Source organism: Lissotriton vulgaris, unplaced genomic scaffold (assembly GCF_964263255.1).
Source record: "Lissotriton vulgaris unplaced genomic scaffold, aLisVul1.2 SCAFFOLD_2192, whole genome shotgun sequence".
Taxonomy (NCBI): domain Eukaryota; kingdom Metazoa; phylum Chordata; class Amphibia; order Caudata; family Salamandridae; genus Lissotriton; species Lissotriton vulgaris.
The window spans coordinates 34,668-56,168 of record NW_028253192.1 but is presented as its reverse complement, the minus strand read 5'-3'; the positions used below and the strand labels follow the sequence as shown (position 1 = coordinate 56,168).

Below are 21,501 nucleotides of genomic sequence, written 5' to 3'. Positions count from 1 at the left end.
CCACCCTTCTAAACCAGGAAATCCTGAAGTACAGAGCGCGCAAAGTGGCCGTCCCTCCTGACTTCGGTATCTAAGCAGTAATGCTTCGCGAAAGTGTGGAGGGAAGACCAAGTTGCCGCCCTACAAATATCCTTTACAGGAATACCTCTAGCCAAAGCAGAGGTTGACGACTTAGCTCTCGTAGAATGAGCCCTTATACCCTCTGGAGGTTCCTTACCGGCCAAAGAGTAGCAGATCTTTATACAGAGGACAATCCATCTTGATAAAGTTCTTTTATGGACCGCTCTTCCCTTCTTGCAGCCAGCAAAGCCAATGAAGAGTTGGTCATCCAAGCGACAGTCTTTAGTTCTGTCCAAATAAAAAGACACCGCCCTCTTAGGGTCTAGACGGTGTAACCTCTCCTCTTCCTTGGAAGGATGTGGGGGAGGATAGAAGGTAGGGAGGGTAATGGATTGACCAAGGTGGAAAGGAGTCACCACCTTAGGAACAAAAGCAGCCATGGTCCTTAGAACCATCCGATCAGCATGTATGGTCAGGAACGGGGGCTTGGAACTTGGAACTTAGAGCTTGAAGCTCACTCACCCTCCTTGCCGAGGTTATTGCAACAAGGAAAATTGCCTTAAAGGTTAAAAGCCTCATAGGACATTTATGAAGAGGCTCAAAGGGAGAGCCCATCAGAAAAGTCAAGACAGGATTCAAGTCCCACTGAGGTATAATAAAAGGAGTAGGAGGGAACTTGTTTACAAGACCCTTCAAAAACCTTAAAACTACAGGAGACTTAAAAAGAGAGGGCTGGTCAGGCAAACAAATAAAAGCCGACAGAGCCGAAAGATAGACCTTAACCGTGGCTACTGCAAGCCCCTGTTGTACCAAAGAAAGAGCAAAACGGAGCACATCAGACAAACGGGCTCTCAAGGGGTCAATTTTATTCTCACCACACCAAGTGACAAATCTAGACCATCTACATGAATAGACAGTCTGGCAGACAAGATGACATCCACCACGTCAGGCGTGAGAGAATAGGAAATCAGGTTGCCCCGTTCAATCTCCAGGCATGAAGGTGCAATGTCTGGAGGTGGGGGTGTAGAACCTGCCCCTCCATCTGAGAGAGGAGGTCTGCCCTGAGAGGGAGACGGAGCGGCGGGTGAGAGGAGAGGTGGAGTAGATCTGTACACCACACCCTTCTTGGCCAATCCGGGGCGACCAATATAACTTGGGCCCGGTCTTGGCGAATCTTCCTCAGAACCCGAGGAATCAAAGGTATGGGAGGAAACGCGTAAAGGAGTTGATTTCCCCAACTCAACTGAAACGCGTCCCCCAAGGCTCCTTGCATCGGATACTGGAGACTGCAGAAAGATGGGCAGTGAGCATTCTCGCGAGTGGCAAACAGGTCCACCCGAGGAGTCCCCCACGTCCAAAAGACGTGACGAGAACTGCCGACTGAGACGGTCTGCACGCACGTTCAGAACTCCGGCCAGATGATTTGCCATCAGACAAATCCGGTGGTCCTGAACCCAGGACCAGAGACGCAGAGCCTCTCTGCAGAGACACTGCGACCCCACTCCTCCCTGCTTGTTGATGTACCACATCGCGGTCGTGTTGTCCGTCAGGACTTGGATCGTCCGACCGCGAAGGGAAGGGAGGGAGGCCTTGAGCACCAAACGTATCGCCCGCAACTCTAGAAGGTTGATGTTAAGCAACCTTTCCTCTGGAGACCAAAGACCCTTGACCCCCAGATCCCCCAGATGAGCACCCCACCCTAGAGGGGATGCATCCGCTATTACCGTGGCCACCGATGGAGGTAGATGGAAAGGCTTTCCTTGCGACAGATTGCCTTCCACGCTCCACCAAGACAGATCCGCTGCAGTTTCTCTGGAGATCTTCACTGACTCGCCGAGATCTCCGTTGTGCTGATACCACTGCCTGCGGAGACACCACTGGAGTGCCCTCATGTGCCAGCGTGCATGGTTGACCAACAGAATGCAAGAAGCCATCAGACCGAGCAGGCGAAGGACCTTCAGGACTGGAACGACCGCTCCATTGTAAAATAAAGGAATCATTTCCGGAATGTCGCGAATCCTTTGAGGAGGAGGGAATGCACGACAAACAGTAGTGTCCAGTACGGCACCAATGAACAGGTTGCACTGGGAGGGCACCAGGTGAGACTTGGGTACATTTATCGAAAAATCCAACCTGAACAACAACTGAGTTGTCTCTTGCAGATGATGGAGCACCTTCTCTGACGACTACGCTTTGATCAGCCAGTCGTCCAAATAAGGGAACACAGGTATCCCCGACCTCCTGAGATGAGCTGCCACCACCGCCATCACCTTGGTGAAGACTCGAGGCGCAGTAGTAAGACCAAACGGAAGGACCGCAAACTGGTAGTGCTGCGACCCAACCGTGAAACGGAGATACTTTCTGTGCGACTTCAGGATTGGGATGTGGAAATACGCATCCTGCAAGTCGAGCGACACCATCCAGTCTCCTTCCATCAGCGCTTGAAGAACCTGAACAAGGGTGAGCATCTTGAATTTCTCCTGCTTCAGATAGAGATTCAAGATCCTGAGATCCAGGATTGGACGAAGCCTGCCATCCTTTTTGGGGATCAGGAAATACCGGGAGTAGCATCCCTGACCCCTTTCCTGCTCTGGGACCACCTCTATCGCACCCTTTCGTAACAGAGTTAGAACCTCCTCCTGCAGAAGAGACAGATGTTCCGCGGTGCAAAAACCTTGACAAGGAGGGTAAACAGGAGGGAATCCCCGAAAGGGAAGGGCATACCCATTTTCTACAAGATTGAGAACCCAAAGATCTGTTGTAACCGATTCCCAATCCTGTAGAAAATGGGTAAGCCGACCCCCAACCGGACCCACATGATCCTGAATAGCGGATCTAGGGCTGCTTTTCTGCGGGAGGTGGAGGAGGAAGAGGGCTGACGTCCACGAGGACGCGCTCTTTGCTTTCCCCTGTACGATCTGTACACTGAATTTTTCTGCTGCTGCTGTTGCTGCTGTTGGCCTTGCCGGAAATTCCGAAAGGAGCGACCAAAGCCCATGAACCTCCTGTTGGAAGAAGTGCCTCTGATCTGGAGACCCAAAGACTTAGCTGTCGCTCTGCAATCCTTGAATCTCTCAAGAGCCGCATCCGCCTTCTTCCCAAACAGACCAGAACCATCAAAAGGAAGATCCAGCAAAGTCGCCTGAACATCAGCCGAAAAGTCCGATGACTTAAACCAGGCTGACCTCCTAGTGGCGACGGCAGTGCCCATGATACGAGCCACAGAGTCGGCAGTGTCCAGACCACTTTGAATCACCTGGCGAGCCGCCGCCTGAGTATCAGAAATCACTTCCTCAAAATCCTTCCGGTTGGCATCAGGAATTTTTGGAACCAGGACACGCAAAGAGTCCATCAGGGCATGCACATACCTTCCCATTAGACAAGTGGCATTAGTTGACTTCAACGCCATGCTCGCCGAAGAAAAGGTCTTTTTTTGCAACCTGGTCCTGCTTCTTTGCCTCCTTTTCACATGGAACCTGAGGAAAGGCACTAAGACTCCATTTAGAACAGGCAGCCTCAATGACTAGGCTCTCTGGCGAAGGATGAGAAGACAGAAAAGCCGGATCCTCAGGAGCAGCCCTGTACCTCCTTGCAACACTCTTAGAAACCGCAGGAGCCGACAATGGTTTCTTCCACACCTCCATAATAGGATCTGTCAAGGCATCATTAAATGGAAGTAAAGGCTCAACCACAGAATTCGGAGAATACAAGACCTCAGTGAGAATATTGGACTTGAACTCCACTGTAGGCAGAGTCAATTGAAGAAGTTCAGCCGCCTTCCTCATAACTAGATGGTAAGGTTGGATATCCTTAGAAGGAGCACCAGAGCCTGAGGGCAACTCCCCCTCTGGAGAGAAATCAAGAGTTCCTGAATCCGCCAACTCCTCAAAACAGCTCTCCTCCAATTCACCTTCCTAAACACCAGATTGTGAATCCAGGTACCTCTGCTCTTCCAAAAGGCGTTGAGCTTCCCTTCTGGACCTCTCCTTTACACGCCTCGCAGCCGGATCCACCTGCGGCTCCGACGGATTCGGGGCCGCCGCCGGTATCGAATCCGATGGCACAGAAGAATGCCCTCGAGGACGATCTGGAGCGGGCGACGCTGGAATCGGCGTCGACGACTTCGGCGGAGCCGGAAATTGCCAATGCGGCGTCGGAGCCGGCATGTAAGGCATGAATGGAGCAGGAGGATAGGAGTGAGGAACACCCAGGCTGAAAGCTAAAGGACCCATGGGACCCGAAGGTGCACCAGAGGGGTACCACGCCCTTGAGAAGACGTCATACATAGCGTTAAGAAACGCTGAAGGGTCCTGGCCTGGAGCAGGAAAGGGCGGCTGAAAACCATCAGGCCGGTCCTGAGGAGGGATCGGATTCGGCTCTTCAACAGGCGCAGAATCCACAACCTCCCGAGCCTCTTCCTCTTCACAGGCCGGTGACGGCGCCGGAGACGGATTCGGAGCCGGAGAAGGTACCGGAGCCGGAGTGGGAGAGCGCCCATGCGACTCGGAAGGTGAGGCCTCACCTTCAGGCTCAGAGACTTCGAGAGTAACCACCTTCGAACGTACCTTCTTCGGTGACCTCAACCTCGACCCCGACTCCTTACCAGACCGACGTCGGGACTCATGTCTCCTCTTCTCATGTTTCTTCTTCGACTTCGAAACATGATCCGACGCCGACTTCGAAGACTACCTCTCTCGAGAACCAGATCTCGACCTCGCCCTGGACTTCGACCTCGCTCTTCGAGAACGAGAACTCGACGACTTCTCCTTTCCAGCTTTCACCTTAGCAACCAGGAGTTTGGCTTCTCTCTCCCTCAGGGCCTTCGGGTTCATCTTCCGACATGAAGAACAATCCTCCACATCATGGTCGGAACTCAAGCACCAGATGCAGTCATCATGGGGGTCGGTAATAGACATCATTTTACCGCACTCCCTGCAGGGCTTGAAGCCGGTCTTCTTTGATGACATCGTCGAAGAGACAGGATACAGAGAAGCAGAAATTTGCAACAAAATGGCAACAAAGTACCAGTTGGCTACAGAGATTCCCGATAACCGTTAGCGTCGACGACGCGGAAAAAAGGGAACTGATGTAATCACGCCGGCGTGGGCCTATTATAGGCGTCGGTGACGTCAGCGGAGTCGCGAGCGGAGCCGTGTCTCTGTGACGTCCTATCCACGTCGGCGCGAGGCTACGAAAAGAATTTCCGAATGTTGCTGACGCAAGGGGGATATTCACAAGGTGAGGAATCCACACGGCAGATGTATCCATCAGAAACCTGAAATGCGTAGCCAGGCATGCCTATGCAAAAGGACACTGGTATTAATTGCCCTTGAAGCAGTATCTGCCGCATCTAAGGCACAACGGATGGAGGTATTGGTGATAGTTATACATTCTTGTATGAGTTCATTGGCACTATTTTTATATTTGTCTGGGAGATGCTGCATTATGGATTCCAGCTCATCATAATGTGCCCCGTCGTACCTTGCTAACAGAGCTTGAGTATGGGTGATGCGCCATATGTTTGCTGCCTGTGACGCCGTCCGTTTGCCATAGGCGTCCAGGAGTTTAGACTTCTCATCTGGTGGGGGGGGGGCTCACCTGATGTTTGGGAATTGGCCCTTTTCCACGCATTGGAGACTACACGGGAGTCTAGTGGTGCGGGCCCTTTAATGAAGAATAGATCTGTAGGGGCAGCCTTATATTTTTTCTCGATCCGGGGATTGAGAAATCGAGCCCTGACTGGATTTTTAAATACCTCTGGTGCATGCTTAATGACCCCCTTAAGCATGGGTAGAATTGAGGTGGACCTCTGTGTGGTGTGTATGTGTCCATGAGAAAATCTTCCTCCACAGGGTGTGCGTAGGTCAACCCCATGGTATTGGGCAGCTCTATAGACGAGTTGGTTAAAGCCCATAGTGTCCTGGGGGGGGGGGGGGGGGGCGGGGGGGGGAGGCAGGGGTATAAGTCATCCTGGGGAACGTTCGGGACATCTGGGGTGCTATAATCATCCAAGGGGTGAGGGAAGTCATGAGGACTAGGATTCCCTAGTGGTTCATTGTCCACACCTCCCCCTGTATCATCAGAGGTGTTATCCACATCATCATCATCTTCTACTGGAGTAGGGGATGGTGTAGGAGAGTAATGTGGTGGGGGAGGAGGTGGAGGCGGGGGAAGAAAAGAAGGAGAAGGAGGAGGGATCCTTAATGGAGAGGTTGCAATGTCTCTTTTTAGGACGAGGAGCCGGTGTAGGCGCATCTAGTGGTCGTTTTTGGAGCTAAGAGCCAATTGACCAGTTTTAGGATCCTTCAAAAGAGTTTTTTGGGTAGGATCTGGTCGAAATAGTTCCTCTGTGTAAGGTAGATCCTTCGGTGTCAAGGTCTTTGGTTCCGGAGGCTTTTTCGGCACAGACTCTATAGCTGTTCTAGGTTCTTTTGGCTTTGAACCATGACCGTTTGCTGTGTCTTTGGTCGGTGGAATGTGGTGTTTCCTCAGTTCCAAGACCTTTCTCGGGTCCGAGGCATGGGAGTCGGGGCCCTTCGGTGGCAGATTTTTGGTCGGCTCTGAGTGTGTTCTCGGTGTCGAGGAGCCGGTGCCAGTCTTCAGCGCCGAGTGCTTGGATGTCGAAGCAGCAGTCGGCATGGATGAGGAAGAGAATGGCTTCTTTTTCAGTGCTGGGATGTCGGTACCGGGGGTAGGCTGACTCGAGCCCGAGTCGCCTGAAGGCTTAGTAGGCTTCTTTACCGGGCCCAAAGGCGTTGCATGGGAAGCAGTCTCTCGGAGTGCACATGGGCCCGAAGGTGAAGGTGTGACTGAAGCCTTTTTCGAGGGAGGGTCTGGGTCGACGGATGTACTTACGACCCACTGTGCTGGAGTGATGTCCTCGATGTCCGAGTCCTCGGCTTCAGAGTCACTTTCGACCTGCTCCTGTTCTGGTACGTCGATGCCCTCTTGGAAAAGGTCGTCAGGGATCGAAGATGACGAGCGAGCCATGGTCCTTCGAGCTCGTCAGTCCCGAATTGTCTTTTTGGAGCAGAACAGTCCCTGGCCTCGTGGGTCGGTGAGAGGCAAAGGCACACTGAGGACACTTCTTGAATGGCGCCCTTTCCATGAGCCAGAAGATAAGGCCCAGGTAGGCCCGGAGGCCTTTGTCGACGACCGGAATCGATGACTTCGAAGTTGTTGAGACTCGCCTCAAAAGGGGAACGCGTTCGAGACAATACCGTCGAAACGGGAGAAGGATTGCACGCCGAAAGTAGAATAGATTCAAAACCGGAGCGCTGGAAACCCATCTGAGCCCGATGGCGGAAAAATACAAGCTAAGGATGGAGCCGATGCCCATGCGCAATGTGATCCAAAGGAGAAGTCACCTATCTCGTGACTTCCAAAGACTTTTCAGGACAAAAACAAGTGCAAACATCCGGGCCCAACACTAGATGGCGATCTATGCAACAGTGTGTAATCTGCAGCTCATATGCCTCGAACAAATGTATTTGATAAAAGTGTAGTGTTTGTTTCAACCTTGATAAACTATATATTAAATGGGAAAATGGAAGAAGAGTGCTGAGGTATCTAATCAGTTCTAGAAAGAAAGCATTAACCTTCTTGATCCCAAACCGACAAAAACTCTTTAGAAAGGTTCGGCCATGGAAAGAGCACAAAGCTCCCTTTCCCTTCTCACTGATGTCCATGTCAGAAAAAACAGAGCTAAGCTTCATAATGTAAGAGGCTATGGGTGCAAGGGTTTATACATTAGCCTAGAAAAGATCAGGTAGTGATCTTATACCTGTATTAAGAATGTTCTTCTAAATATTAGAGAAGGCAAATAAGGCTTGCACATGTATAGTTGAATAACAGTTTCTGGTAAACCAAGTGCTTTTTTATAAGACATTCTAGGAACAAGATAAGTCAATAGTCCTGTAGAGATTACAACAGTAACACCCAAGCCATGTGATATTTTCGTGTGCCTCGTGATATGTCAAAGCGACCCCCATAGCCTTGAATATACAAGGTAGGAAACACTTTCAAGGATTGGCTCACTGACCTAATATACTGTCAGGAGCAGCTCAACAATTATGCAGAGCTGCTTCATCCGGCTTCCAGGCCTAACGATATTTGGGACCCTTTGAAAGGCTACCTCCTGACACATCCGTTAGCTACTCCTCCCTCCAATGATAAAGTGTAACTGCTTGTGATGTATTACTGTAAATTGATAGCATGATGTTGTACTCTGCCCGCCAGGTCAATAGCAGATCATTTCCCATACTTTCATGCTAACTGCATTGAGCAATGTCAGGGTTCCGTTACTCTATAGTAAGTGGTTGGTGATGTGATATCTTGTAATAGACTAAGGTGAATGTTGACCTGTGCCGACACGTACAGCTCTCCCGGCCAAATTGTTGAGCCCCTACTCAAAAGATTAAGGGTAACGTTATGGACTTCGCTGACTGTATCCGGTGCTATAAGTTGCTTCTGCCTGCAATGCATACAATATTTTAATTGGTGCAATTGTGTCTGGAAAATGATGGATTTTTCTTGTACTGTAACTTCTCTTTAACCGCATCGCTGCAGCGGCTTTTCCCGCTGTGTGCGGCAATTTTCAAAAAGCTGCGTTACATGACGAGCTAAGCTCGTCATCAGCATCTGAGTGCCGTAGCTGATGACGAGCTGAGCTCATCATCAGCAGCGAAGAGGTTAAAAAAAAAACAATAAAGTAAAAAAAGAAAAGGTAGGAAACACTTGCTCTTAATGTGTCTATTAGCTTCAGGTACAGCACAGAGGAGGCAGGAATCCTAATCACCGTTTCATAAAGAAGCGCACAGCATAGGAAAGGTTAAACTTTGTTGCTCAATCAATGGAGCAGCCCCAAAAATAAGGACTGGCATAATCATGCTATGGCATTTTGAAGTCTATAGCGGTTACATACCCTGATCCCAAATATATAAAGTCTTGCGAATCAATGCAAGAGAAGAAAGAATATCCTGTGCCCAAGTTGGAAACAGAAAATAGGCCTATACAGGATTATCACTTCCCTCTGCTCTTCAAATGTACTAAACAGTTTCAGCAACATGTGCGATAAAAGTACGTTTTTGAAGACAGCAGGGTTTTCTACTGCCTTCAGCCTACGATATAGAGTTGCAGCATAAAAACACAGTTTATCTGATACAGCTTATTTGAGAAAAAATAAAAACACAAAATAGTGGAAAATGCATTTTCAAAATCAGTGTCAGTTTTTCTTTACAGATTATACCTGTACTGGTGGCAGAATTACTTTGGCCTTCATCTGAATACTGACAAGGATACTGCAGAGACTCGTCAGCGCCAGGAAAATACTGCAAAGGGAACAAACAACATTAGAAAAAGCATTGAAAAAGCATTATTTTTGCTTCAATTAAAAAAGAAGTACTTCTTGGTAAGAGCATCTCCTCTCACTTGCTATACAGGCAGTTGATTAGCCTATGTGTGCAAAATTCCCACTATGTACTTGAGAATTCTCAATGTTGATTTTGAGAAGGAAGACTGGCAGGCTTCACCACGGCAAAGATTATCTGCAAATGGGGCAATTATGCCAAAATGGTGAAGAGTCTGCACCCGCAAGTTTTGTAATAAACATGGGTTGAAGGGAATTTCAGGATGGACTTATCATATTCAAATTTACTTCTGGCTTGGCAGAGTTAAGAACATTTCCATTTATACATACAGAATTATGCACCTAGTCACCACATTGAATGTAAACATTCTACACACTAAAAATGATTCTCCCCCCCCACCTTCTTATGACTGGAAATCAATGTGCATTGGAACAACCATTTCGCCCTGAAGAAGTTCTGTTTTCAGAACGAAACGCGTTGGCTGTTTTTTTTCCTAAAACGGATCATTAAATGAGCATTGAAAATTTATACTAAGACTCAGAGTTTGTATGTGAAGACACTAAGAGAATTGTCTAGTTTCTTCGATTTTGATGGGATTGACTTACAAAGGGGTGCTTTTCCATATTGAACAAAAAATGTACTTTTTACCCCAGGTTTGGGTGATGCTCGTAGGACAGGGAGCATTTGGAAATAGCACACCAGAATTTGAAGACTAATTTGAGTGGTGAACTTAGGATTGGTGTCTTTATTTTCCTTGACAGGTCCACTGTCCAAAGTATTGTTGTATAAATAAACTGCTAGGTCTAGTGGTTGTGTTGAGTAAGGACTGTGACAGAAGAAATAATTGCTCCTACTTGCAAATGCCTGGAGTCTGCTATATGCAGTTTGTAAATAATACTTAGGCCTAAAGTTTGTAGTACCCTTTCTGCAGAGATGTTAGGGCTTTGAAAGAAAGCCAGAGGTACTGTTTGACAGGTGTGGAGTGGAGACAATACCGTAGTTAGAAACATTGGGTGTTCGCCTATAACAATTTGGTCCTTGTACATAGTTAAGCATAGTTCATTTACTGCGAGTACAAGAGTACTGTTTTCAATGTGAGATACTTGTATGTGTCTTGTAAAGCGCACTGCTGCCCTGAGGCGTTGTGGCGCTGTAGACCGCTGGGGAACCCGTCCTGGCTATCCCTGTGAGATGGTCCCTACTGGGTATCTCCAAGGTGAAACCAGGCATCCCCGGCGAATGTGGGGGGCAGTTGTAGAGCTGAGGCAAGCTAATGCCCAGAGTTGCCGAGTGTGATCCCTGGTTATGGTAGGCACCGAGGCGAGAATAATTGAGTCCGCTGACCCTGGTCCACGACCCTGCCACGGCGGGAATTGAACCCTGGTCCCGGGCCGTTCTCTGCTTCCGGGTCTGCCGCCTCTAACCAGTGAGCCACACCACTCCACCACTTAAGTGAAGGTTTGTGTATATGTTGAAAGTTTGGCTTTTTAAGTTGAGAACACTGGTATCATGGCGGATGTCTTGAACTTTCAAAACTATTGGAATGAGCGATAATGGGTGAAAGCACACCAGATTACTGACAGGGCATTGCCTAGTTGAAGATAATGCCTGCATGTGAAGGTCTGGCATTTTGTGTTTTCTGCTGCTGCAAATAGGTACATCGAATAGGTTCCCTATTGTATACATATTTTGTCTACTAGACTCTGTTCTACTTCACATTTGTGGGAAGCATTCGTTTGCTCAGCTCAACCTGGTTTTTAACCCTGAAACGTATGTTTTATCAACTGTATGTTTCTAGCAATTGCTCTCTTGGATATAGACTATGTTGGATATGTGCTCAGGAACATCTTTCTCTTCTCTGGAGTTGAGGTAAGAAGTTTTCCAATTCACTGTAAACTCCAGTTGGTGTAGTAAACTCACCACCTTAGTTAAGATTGCTTTGCATTGATTGGAGTTGCTTGTCTTTACCAGACATTTGTCTAGGTTAGGATACACATTAATTAATGATCTTCTGAGCAAGTCTACTACCACTGCCAAGATTTTGTTAAACACTCAGCACCGACAATTCACCCCTCTCATCACATGTGGAAGAAGGCATCCTTTTGATTTATGGTTGCCAGGTAATCATTCTCTTCCAACAAACCTCATGCAATATTGTCATCTCAAACCTCTAGCTTCTGACAAACTGGTTGACAAAACAGAGGTGCAGTTTTGGCTGCAAATTAGTCTTCCTTTGAATTCCAAAAAACGGAGTTAATCACTGTGTTAATTTTCTCTTGGGTACTCTCTATATTGCCTATTTTTGTAGCAGCTCTAGTACTTCCAACAGGAGCAACTGTTTGAAATCCTTTTTGTATCTTTGTTGTTTTGGTGGTATTTTAGGTGGCGTTTTCAGAACTTCTATTCAATAATGATGTTGTATAATGTTTGGCACCCTTGTGTCTAATGTAATGGCCTTCCATGTGCCTAAGAAGTACTTTACGCCCTGCCGGTGGTTATGTGTGCTGAGGAATCTATTAGTAACTTTGAGAACAGGGAGGCTGCTCCTCCAGGAGGTGTAGCCTCGGATTTCTCCTCGGCAAGAAAAAAAAGCTTTGGGTCGCTGAGTTGGCTGCCATTGGGATTTGTGCTGAAAAGACGTCCCAGTGTCTTTTCCCTGTGTTTGTGGGGTTTAATGTGCTTTTCCTGGTCCTCTCATGTCTGAGCTTTCTCCTTTCTTAATGTGAGGGCCCCTATAGCCTTTGCTGTTTCTCTGGTCTTTTTTTATATATCCCAGTGATTGGTCTACCTGTAGATCGAAAAGGCGGCTGCCCATAAAGGCCAAATCCACTATATATGCCAGTAACACAGGCTTAAATCCGGAGATACGTATCAATGCATGTCTCCTTTGCACAGTACCTGTTGCTATCTATCTGCGAGCTGTACAAGTAGAATCTAAAGGTGACTTTAAACACAAACTGGTGATATTTTTGCCTTCTCCTAGACCCATTTTTACCCTTTTCTGTTATTTGTCAGGGAGGTAGCATAGAAGGTCTTCCACATCCTCCCAGTGTTGATGGGCATACATATTTAGGACGGCATTGGATTAGGCAATATGCCATTAGGTAACTTCTGTACTTAGCATCTTCTTAGCCACCACCTACTGTCCCCCCCACCACCACCACCACCATGTCCAGTTTCTTACTTTCACGGTCTGGAGAGGGGGGTCCCATGGAAGCAGGCAGCATGGCTCTTTTACTGTGAGGGAGTCAATCGCCACATGAGCTAGTATGCATTTAATGTGTGGTGAGAATTCCTTATATCTTTCTCAATTTAAGGAGCAACATCCCTGGAGGATGCTGATTTACTGAAAACCTCCCTTTCAGGCTGCAGGATACTGGTGAGCAGAAGCACGGTTAGGCTAATCTTGTATGCAGGGCTCAGAATCGCTAGGAGAAAGCAGCATCTTACTTTTCCACTTTCATTTCAACACCAAACCCCTTTTTGTGGTACCCCAGGACAGAGCGGTCATCAGGAGGTGAAGTTAAGAAGAATAAGCGTCAATCCATTCTTGAGAGGAACCTGCTTCTATGTCTCTGCATAGTGTCTTCTCATCTTCATTTGCCTCAAACCAAAACTTCCTCTGTGTCCTGGTGTGTGCAAACCATTTCTTCAACACTCAAGTAGATACCTACTTCGTCTTTTTGTCGTGTTTTGAGGCCTTGGCTACTCTTGTCTAGGCTTCTTCCCCAGTGGCTTTGTGCTGCTATATAGATTTCTGAAATGCTCTTTTCTGTCGGATTAGTAGTTCTGTAGTGCACTTTTCTCCCTCTTGAAGTAGATGATGTCGGAAGCCTGTTTGTCTGTGTGGAAATTTTCTTTCAAGGGAGCTGTTCCTTACTTCCCCTTTTGAGCTTTATGCTCCTCGGAAGCCACGAAGATGCTTTTTGGCAGATCCTCATCAGCCGCTCTTTTATTGGAACTAGTAAGACTGGGGGAGATCTTGAGCTCTTTCAACTGTATTTCTTCAGCGTCGAGGGCTCAATTTTATGCTGTTTTATTTTGTTGCTAAAAGACTTTGGCCTCAACGTCTTAAGGAGCAACTTGGATGCCTAGTATCCTAACGACTTATGTTTTTTTTGCTTTGGGACACTGCAAGTTTAGAGTCTTTTTAGTCGAAAAACCTCCAACAGAATTTCCTCGAGGTCTTCGCTTTTCGAGCCTCTTCAGCCCCAATGTCATGTTCTTTAGAAAAACCCATCTCTTCCATCAACTGATTGTTACCCTTCTGCCTCTCTAGCTGAGAGAGTTCTGTTTTATCTGCTGCCTCCCACTGGGCACGTCAAACCTTGCCTCTGTGAATTAGAGTCTTGGGTTTGAAAAGTGAGCAGGAGTAATGATCCTCGGACAAATGTGTCCTCTGCAGGCAAAACAAACTGGAGGCTTGCAGATAAGGGTGAACTTCCTACGGCAGTTGTGGCAGAAATTGGTGAGAGAACTCCTACTTCAAAATGGCATTATGGCTCCCACCTTTACGAACTGTCATCCTCCGATCACGTCGACCCCTACAACTCACCAAAATTATCCCTTAAAGCCTTGAGCCAGTGACGAGCACTGAAATTAAATGTCCCTAGAGACTTCATGACAAACCTTAGACAACTTAAGCAAAAGCTCCAGCAGTGTTTCACCAAACTCAATGGCAAAAAAAATATAAAAAAATGGTGGTCCACCAAGTGGGGGAGTTTTCTTTGGGGTTAGGGCGGGGGGTGGCAAGGGAGGACTTGGGTACTTACCTCTTGATGGGAGTTGGGGGACGAGTTCAAGTGGCTTGGGGGTTGTTAGGGAGGGGGAGGTCATATGGTTGGGTTGGGGGGCGCGAGCTGGGCGTGCTGCGGGGCAGGGGTGGGCGGGTGGGAATCAGTGTGCCGATAGGGGCGGAGGCCCATGTGCAGGGTACAGTGCGACAGGAGGTGAACAGGCTGAGCAAAGAGTACCCCCCTGTAGCGCGATGTCTGTAGCAGAGTTGAAAATCCTTACACTGAATGCGAAAAGGCTCAATAACCCAATTAAGCGGCGCACTGTCTTGTCATACTTGGAAAACTCAGGGGCCGCGATTTGCTTACTCCAAGAAACGCACTTACTCACCAAGGATTGGCTCAGGAGGAGATCCCATGCGTTCCCCCAACAGTTTTTCTCTTCCACACCCGATAAGAAGGCGGGGGTTGTGATTCTGATTTCCAAACACTTTCAAAGCCAGGTGGGAGACAAGGTTGGGGAGATCAAAGACAAGCTTCTGGCTCACAGTATCACAGTGGGAGGCATGACTGACGGTAGGATCCCTCTATGCCCCGAACACGGGTCAGGAACCTTTAATCAAGAATGCCCTGTCGGAGTCCCTACGCTCACCCGACCCCTTCCTACTTCTGCGGGGGGACCTTAACCTGGTGATGGATCAGGAGAAAGTCAGGTCGGGTCACCGCTTTGGCAGCGCAGGTGCCATTTCGGCGACAGGGAAGGAATGGCTAGCACAGAGAGGGCTGAGGGACATGTGGCGCATCAAACACCCAGATACCTCACACTACACTTTTTATTCCCACGTGCATCACACGTACGCCAGATTAGACCACTTCGTAAGCTCCTCTGCGTTGGAGACCCGGGTAGGTGATGTGGACATCATTCCAGCTGCCATCTCTGATCATGAAGCTGTGGAAATAACACTCAGAGTCCCGCACACCAAGAGACCACCAGGTCGGGGGAGGTTGAGGGAACCCCTCCTGCAGCGTAAGGAGATAGTTCACCAACTCTGTAAACGCATCACTGATTATCTCGAGCTTAATGACTGGCCAGACACGCCAGAGGCGGCTGTGTGGGGGGCGTTAAAAGCTGTGGCGAGGGGCGAATCGATAGCCATTTCGGCAGCAGAGGTCAAAGACCGCAAGGCCAAACGAGAATGCCTAACGACCAGGGTGGGTGAATTGGAACGAGTGCACAGCAGTACAGGAGCTCCAAGAATTTGGAAACAGTTGAAAGTTGCCAGGGCTCAACTGGCAAGCTTGGACACGGACCAGGCCAAGTACGAGCTCTTAGACTAAGTCACACATACTATGTGGGGGGGGGGGGACAAAACGGGACGCCTCCTTGAGAGTGTGCTCCGGGCTAAAGTCCAGCGCTCAAAAATATTGACCTTACGCAACAAAGAAGGGGAGGAGATCTACGACGAGGCACAAATAGCGGGTGCTTTCAGGGACTTCTATGCTTCTCTCTACAGGGCCAATCCCGCGCCAGAAGGCGGGGCCGACGCCTACCTGCACGGCGCAGCCGTCACAGCACTGAACTCAGCGAGCGCAGGATCCTTAGATGCGCCCATTAGAATCGAGGAGGTGCTTAGCGCCATCTCCCGCTTCAAGCCCCTGAAATCACTGGGTCCGGATGGTTTCTCCTCCTGCTTCTACAAACTCTTTTGCCCGATACTCGCTCCGGTCCTTACCAAACTCTTCAACTCATTCCAGGGGCCCAGCTCCATTCCATCAGACATGCTGAAAGCGGACATCATAGTGCTGCCTAAGCTGTGCAAGGATCAGTCCCAGTGCTCCGCCAACCGACCAATCTCCCGATATAATCTCGACTTCAAACTTTTCAAGGGAATACTAGCCTCAAGGCTCAGCCCTGGTCTCCCGGGGATTATAGAGCCAGACCAGTCGGGCTTCATCCGCGGCAGACAATGTAGTGTTAATACCAAGCGCATCCTACACTTAAGTAACAAAGCCCACTTCCAACAATCAGACTCCGTTCTCCTGGCCATCGACGCCGAGAAGGCGGTCGACCGAGTTGACTTGGGCTTTCTCGAAAAGGTTTTGTTCCACTTTGGGGTTGGGGAACGCTTTCGGGCGTGGGTGGCAAGCTGCTACCACCACCCACAGGCGCGGATCCTTATCAATGAACTGAGCTCATGCCCCTTCGAAATCCAACGGGGCACCAGACAGGGGTGCCCACTCTCACCCCTCTTATTCGCGCGCTACATCGAGCCGCTAGCACAAAGGGTTCGCGATAACACGGCATAAACGTCGGCGGGAAGCCAAACCCAATCGGCCTCTATGCTGATGACATCCTGGCGGCGTTCGACGATCCTATCCGCTCAGTGCCGGCCTTTCTGCAGGAGGTGGAGACTTTTGGCAGTGTCAGGTATCAAGATGAACAGGGGGAAGTCAATGCTACTACCCCTTGGTAAAAATGCCCACAGGCAACAGGGATCACCCGCATATGGAGGGGGATTACTAGTCCAGAAAGAGCTTCCCTACCTGGGTATCACCCTCACGCCATCTACGGACCAAACGGTGGCCCTAAACTATACCAAAGTCACTCAGCAGCTCCATAGTGATCTCAGACGATGGCGGCAACAACCTCTGTCACTGCTAGGGAGGATTGCGGCGGTGAAAATGTCAGCACTCCCCAAGAAATTATATATCTTTCAGACTATCCCAGTATTACCCCCAGCTGAGGCGATTCAGCACTTTATCTGGGCAGGGAAGCGACCGCGTATGAATAGACAGCTAGCTTTCCGGGGGATGGACAAAGGGGGGCCTAGGGATTCCCCACCTGCATCAATACTTTCAGGCGACACAGCTGCGATACTTGGTGGAATGGTACAGACCTGAATCAGAGAAGAGGTGGCTCTTCCAAGACAGGGCTATGGCCCATACCTCCCTATGGAAAAAACCATTCCTCCGACGCACTCACAGACCACGCTACCTACAGAAATCACCCATAACACGCACACTATTAGGGGTTTGGGACTCGGTGGCCGCTAAGCGGGAACTCACGTCATTCCAGTCTCCGCTGATTCCTTTATTAGACCGTCAGACTTCCCTCCGGGTACTGACCCCCACATGTTTTCGCAATGGCGAGGCTCCACATGCAGATCAGCAGGGCATCTCTGACTTAGAAGGCTTCATTTCATTTTTTTCCTGTCACAATCCTATGACATCAGATCGCCACTGCTCTACCAATATTTCCAACTCCGGCACTGGCTTACGCAGCCCAAGATTTGTCCCTTCGCTGGGAGGATGACGGGCTTTGAAAAGTGGCTTGTTACAAAGGAATCGGACAGGGGTTTGATTACAGATCTCTATAAGATGCTTTTTCCTTCCTCTGAGTTACATCGCTCAGCCGGCCAGAGGCGCTTGAAAGGGGAATTGGGAAGAAAGCTTACGACCCGGGAGTGGCAGTAAATTTACTATAGGGCCAACCACACGGCTCGGAACAAGTCGGGTAGAGAGACAGCTGTGAATGTAATTTTAATTATTTTAGGGTGTTAAAATATCGATTACAAAAATATAGCTGACATAAATATCGTTGTAAAAATATCGTTTACAAAAATATCGACACCCTATACTTAAACAGGTAAGTACATAAATATCGACTCCAAAATATCGTTGTAATTAATATAGATGTAAAAAATATCGACTTTTTAAAATAATTAAAATTACATTAAATAATAAATAAATATAAGTACTATTAACAAAATACATTACATTACTTTTATTTTTTAGCTATTTCAAAAAAATTTGCTACACTTTTTAATTATAAACTTAATAAATGTGGACATATAAATTGATTTTGCACATTACTTTATATAACAACAATAATACATACATATAATTAAAATACCCCTTTACCCAACAACCCAAAACTGACCCTGAACCCTAAAAATACCCCTTTACCCAAAAACTGAAAACTGACCCTGAACCCAAAAAATACCCCTTTACCCAGAAACTGAAAACTGTCCCTGAACCCTAAAAATACCCCTTTACCCAAAAACTGCACACTGACCCTGAACCCTAAAAATACCCCTTTACCCAAAAACTGAAAACTAACCCTGAACCCTAAAAATACCCCTTTACCCAAAAACTGAAAACTGACCCTGAACCCTAAAAATACCCCTTTACCCAAAAACTGAAAACTGACCCTGAACCCTAAAAATACCCCTTTACCCAAAAACTGAAAACTGACCCTGAACCCTAAAAATACCCCTTTACCCAAAAACATTTTCACAAAAAAATTAACATAATTAATTACATAATTATTATTCAATTAACTAATTGAAATTAATTAACTATTATTTATTACACTATTTATATTCATTTAAAACATTAAATAATGTATTATTTCATTATATTTAAATTACTTCCCACCCTACTCCCCTATAAACCCACAACCCGCTACGGAACTATTAATACTAAATTCAACTGAAAATACATTATTAAATAATAATATACTTTCTAAAAATACTACTTTGACTACAAATATTCATTAAAAACACTACATTACTTATAATTATTTAAAAAACGATATTATTGTAAACTATGTTTTTGTAAACGATATTTATTACAACTATATTAATGTTAACAATATTACTTACTTGTCTGTCGATATTCTGGTCAGACAATATTTTTGTCATCAATATTTCTTCCTGTAGATATTTTTGCAGCGATATTTAGGTTAGTCGATATTTTTACGACGATATTCCTGCTCTGTACCGGCCACACATTGGTACTTAACCCCAGCTAGACTACATAGATGCAACCCATCTCGGAGCCCGACCTGCTGGAGGGGGTGTGGTGAGCAGGGCACTCGGACGCATCTCCTATGGGACTGCATAGAGGTTAAAGCCTAATGGACGTCGGTCCTCAATGACATAGACATATCCCTTGACACTGAAATCCCATGGTTCCCAGCCTACAGCATTCTGGGGCTCCCGAACATGCTCACTTTCCCACTGAAAGCCATTAGAGGGCGGCAAATGGGTTTGGCGATTCAGGCAGCCTCCTAATATATTCTGTCCCTCTGGGGGTCCAACACGCGGCCCACGCACACGGGCTGGTTGCACAAACTTTGGTACACACTGGGGATGGAACGTATCCAAGCCACACGCACGCAGACTACAGCCACATTCCATAAGACCTGGCAACCACTGTTAGCACTCCTATCCCAGGAATTCAATGAAATCACATGTCCAAGATACCTTCGCCTAACTGAGGCATATCATGCCACCGCAGAGCCTGAGACAGAGGTACAGTGAGCACCCTATAATTACTCTCCATCTAACTCAATTGAATCAGCACACTGGTGGGGGGGGGGGGTAGGGAGCCAGAGGGGGAAGGGGTTTGTTGGTTTTATTTGTTTTGTTTTTTAGCCTGGGTTCATGGAAGCTCTTTATCCAGATCCATGCATCGTTATGACGACATGTTCCAAGATCATCCGTGGGGCTTGGTAGCCCTGGCAGGGCATATGCATTTTATGTACAGGGGCTACTTCAATCTGCCATTTACACACTTTCATGGCCGCTATATTGCAATGCACTGTTTTTGTACTTTGTTTTCTTTCTCTGAAATCAATAAAAGAAATTAAACCGCCCCCAAAAAAATGGTGGTCATGCAATGGGGCATTGTAGAATTACGGTTGATAGCCACCAAAGTAGGAACAAGTTTTGTACCCCAACACTTCTGGACCCAACAATTAAATGGTGGAATTATAAACAGCATGTATTCCTGAAAGAGAGATCTCATGATGCACAAGCACAGAAAGAAGGAGATGGGCAGGCAATGTCTCTTTTCTGAAAAGTGTGTAGTCTTGGCCTCTCCTTTCGGTCTTTCCTTTATGTAGGCATTGCTTTGGACAGGTCACAGACGTACCTGTAGAAACCTGCATCACCCAGACTCTAGGTGTGACAAAAAGTCTCTACCTCTGCCTTCTTACAAGATGTTTCAAGCTAGACACCAGCACATAGTTTCACAATGAATTAGAGGTGTGGTTGGAACCTGAGAAACGTGCAGCTGGAAATGCAGGGAGACTGGGGGCAGCAACCCGGATTACCACTAAACACTAGGGAGCAATCGACATACCGGGAGGATATATATATCTGAAGGTAGGAGACCCAAACACTATACCCTGATCACATGTATCCAAACACTCTCCTGCACAGTCCACATACAGTTAGGGAGGATGGTTGAGCCTAGTTGTGACATACCAGACAGAGTTACCAAGGAAAGGCAGTACGCACCTGCACATGGTTGGTCAGGAGAACTGTGACATAAGTCTTCTGCACAAGAAAACATTATGTGTTGTTGAGTGACACAAAGCTAATGTTATATAAATAATAAATATCCCCATCACTGGTATTAAGTAAGGCAAATCAACCTTTTTCTATCAAAGTACAGAGAAGGAGGCAGGTTTCAGTCATCAACGTCTGTTGGAAACCAAAGGTGAGAAGCACAAAGTAGAATAATTGTTGGTGGTAGGGGTATAAGGAATTAAGAGGCTCTAAATTGTCATAATCACTAAACAAAGATATCATTTTGGGTGCTACAACAAAATGCCAGTGCTACTAACTTCAGTTTCATTACCTGCTCACATATCTACCTACCCGCATTAGGTGTGTCATTATTTTCACTATTTCCTCCATTGAAGGCCGCTGAGGTGGATCTTTTGACCAGCAACGTGTCATTAAGCTTTCAATAGGCTTAGGTAAATTTTTGATCAATGGCGGTCGAGTACCTACAATTAAAGCACAAAACACAAGCTAAGAGATGTGTACTTCTCAGAGAAAATTAAGATTTTCCTGACATTTGAAAAATAAAAAAGGGAGTTACAAAAAACAATCCTTGCTCAGAAATCTTAATGACTAATGTACTTTTCAAGCAAAGGATAATCTCACTGAAATATCATTTTAGACGATACAGTCCAGTCTTACACTTATTTATGTACTTTCTCTTTCAACTTGAAACTGGCTACAATAAGCTACTGCTATTAATCTTTCCATTTCCATTACCAACCTCAACCTGTTTCTAAAGTCCTGACAAGATACACTCAAGCCATCTAAGATCAGTGGAGATCATTATAACTGTGTTACATTCAAACACTGGCAAAATTAGGCAAATTCCTAACCTTGTGGCTCATCTCACCAGGCGTTAGACTGGATCTGGAAGATTTTCACAGCATAGTCCCAGTGAGACACTAGGTTAGGAATTGTGGCTCTGTATCAACCTCGTTCTGCTCCGGCAGTCACAGTCACAATCAGATAAGTGCCACTCTGCAC

The 21,501-nt window shown here is 47.1% G+C and overlaps 1 protein-coding gene across 7 annotated transcripts in view; it reads right to left on the bottom strand.

The window, feature by feature from the left end:
• Positions 1–21,501, bottom strand: part of LOC147661126 (mitogen-activated protein kinase kinase kinase 7-like) — a 193,124-nt gene that overhangs the window by 141,012 nt on the left and 30,611 nt on the right. For all 7 annotated transcript variants that reach the window (XM_086951306.1, XM_086951307.1, XM_086951304.1 and 4 more), the window contains exons 4-5: positions 20,830–20,960; positions 9,308–9,389 (exon numbers count right to left, since the gene is read on the bottom strand). In XM_086951306.1, the coding sequence (XP_086807432.1) occupies positions 9,308–9,389; positions 20,830–20,960 (213 nt within the window). The remainder of the gene's footprint in view (positions 1–9,307; positions 9,390–20,829; positions 20,961–21,501) is intronic.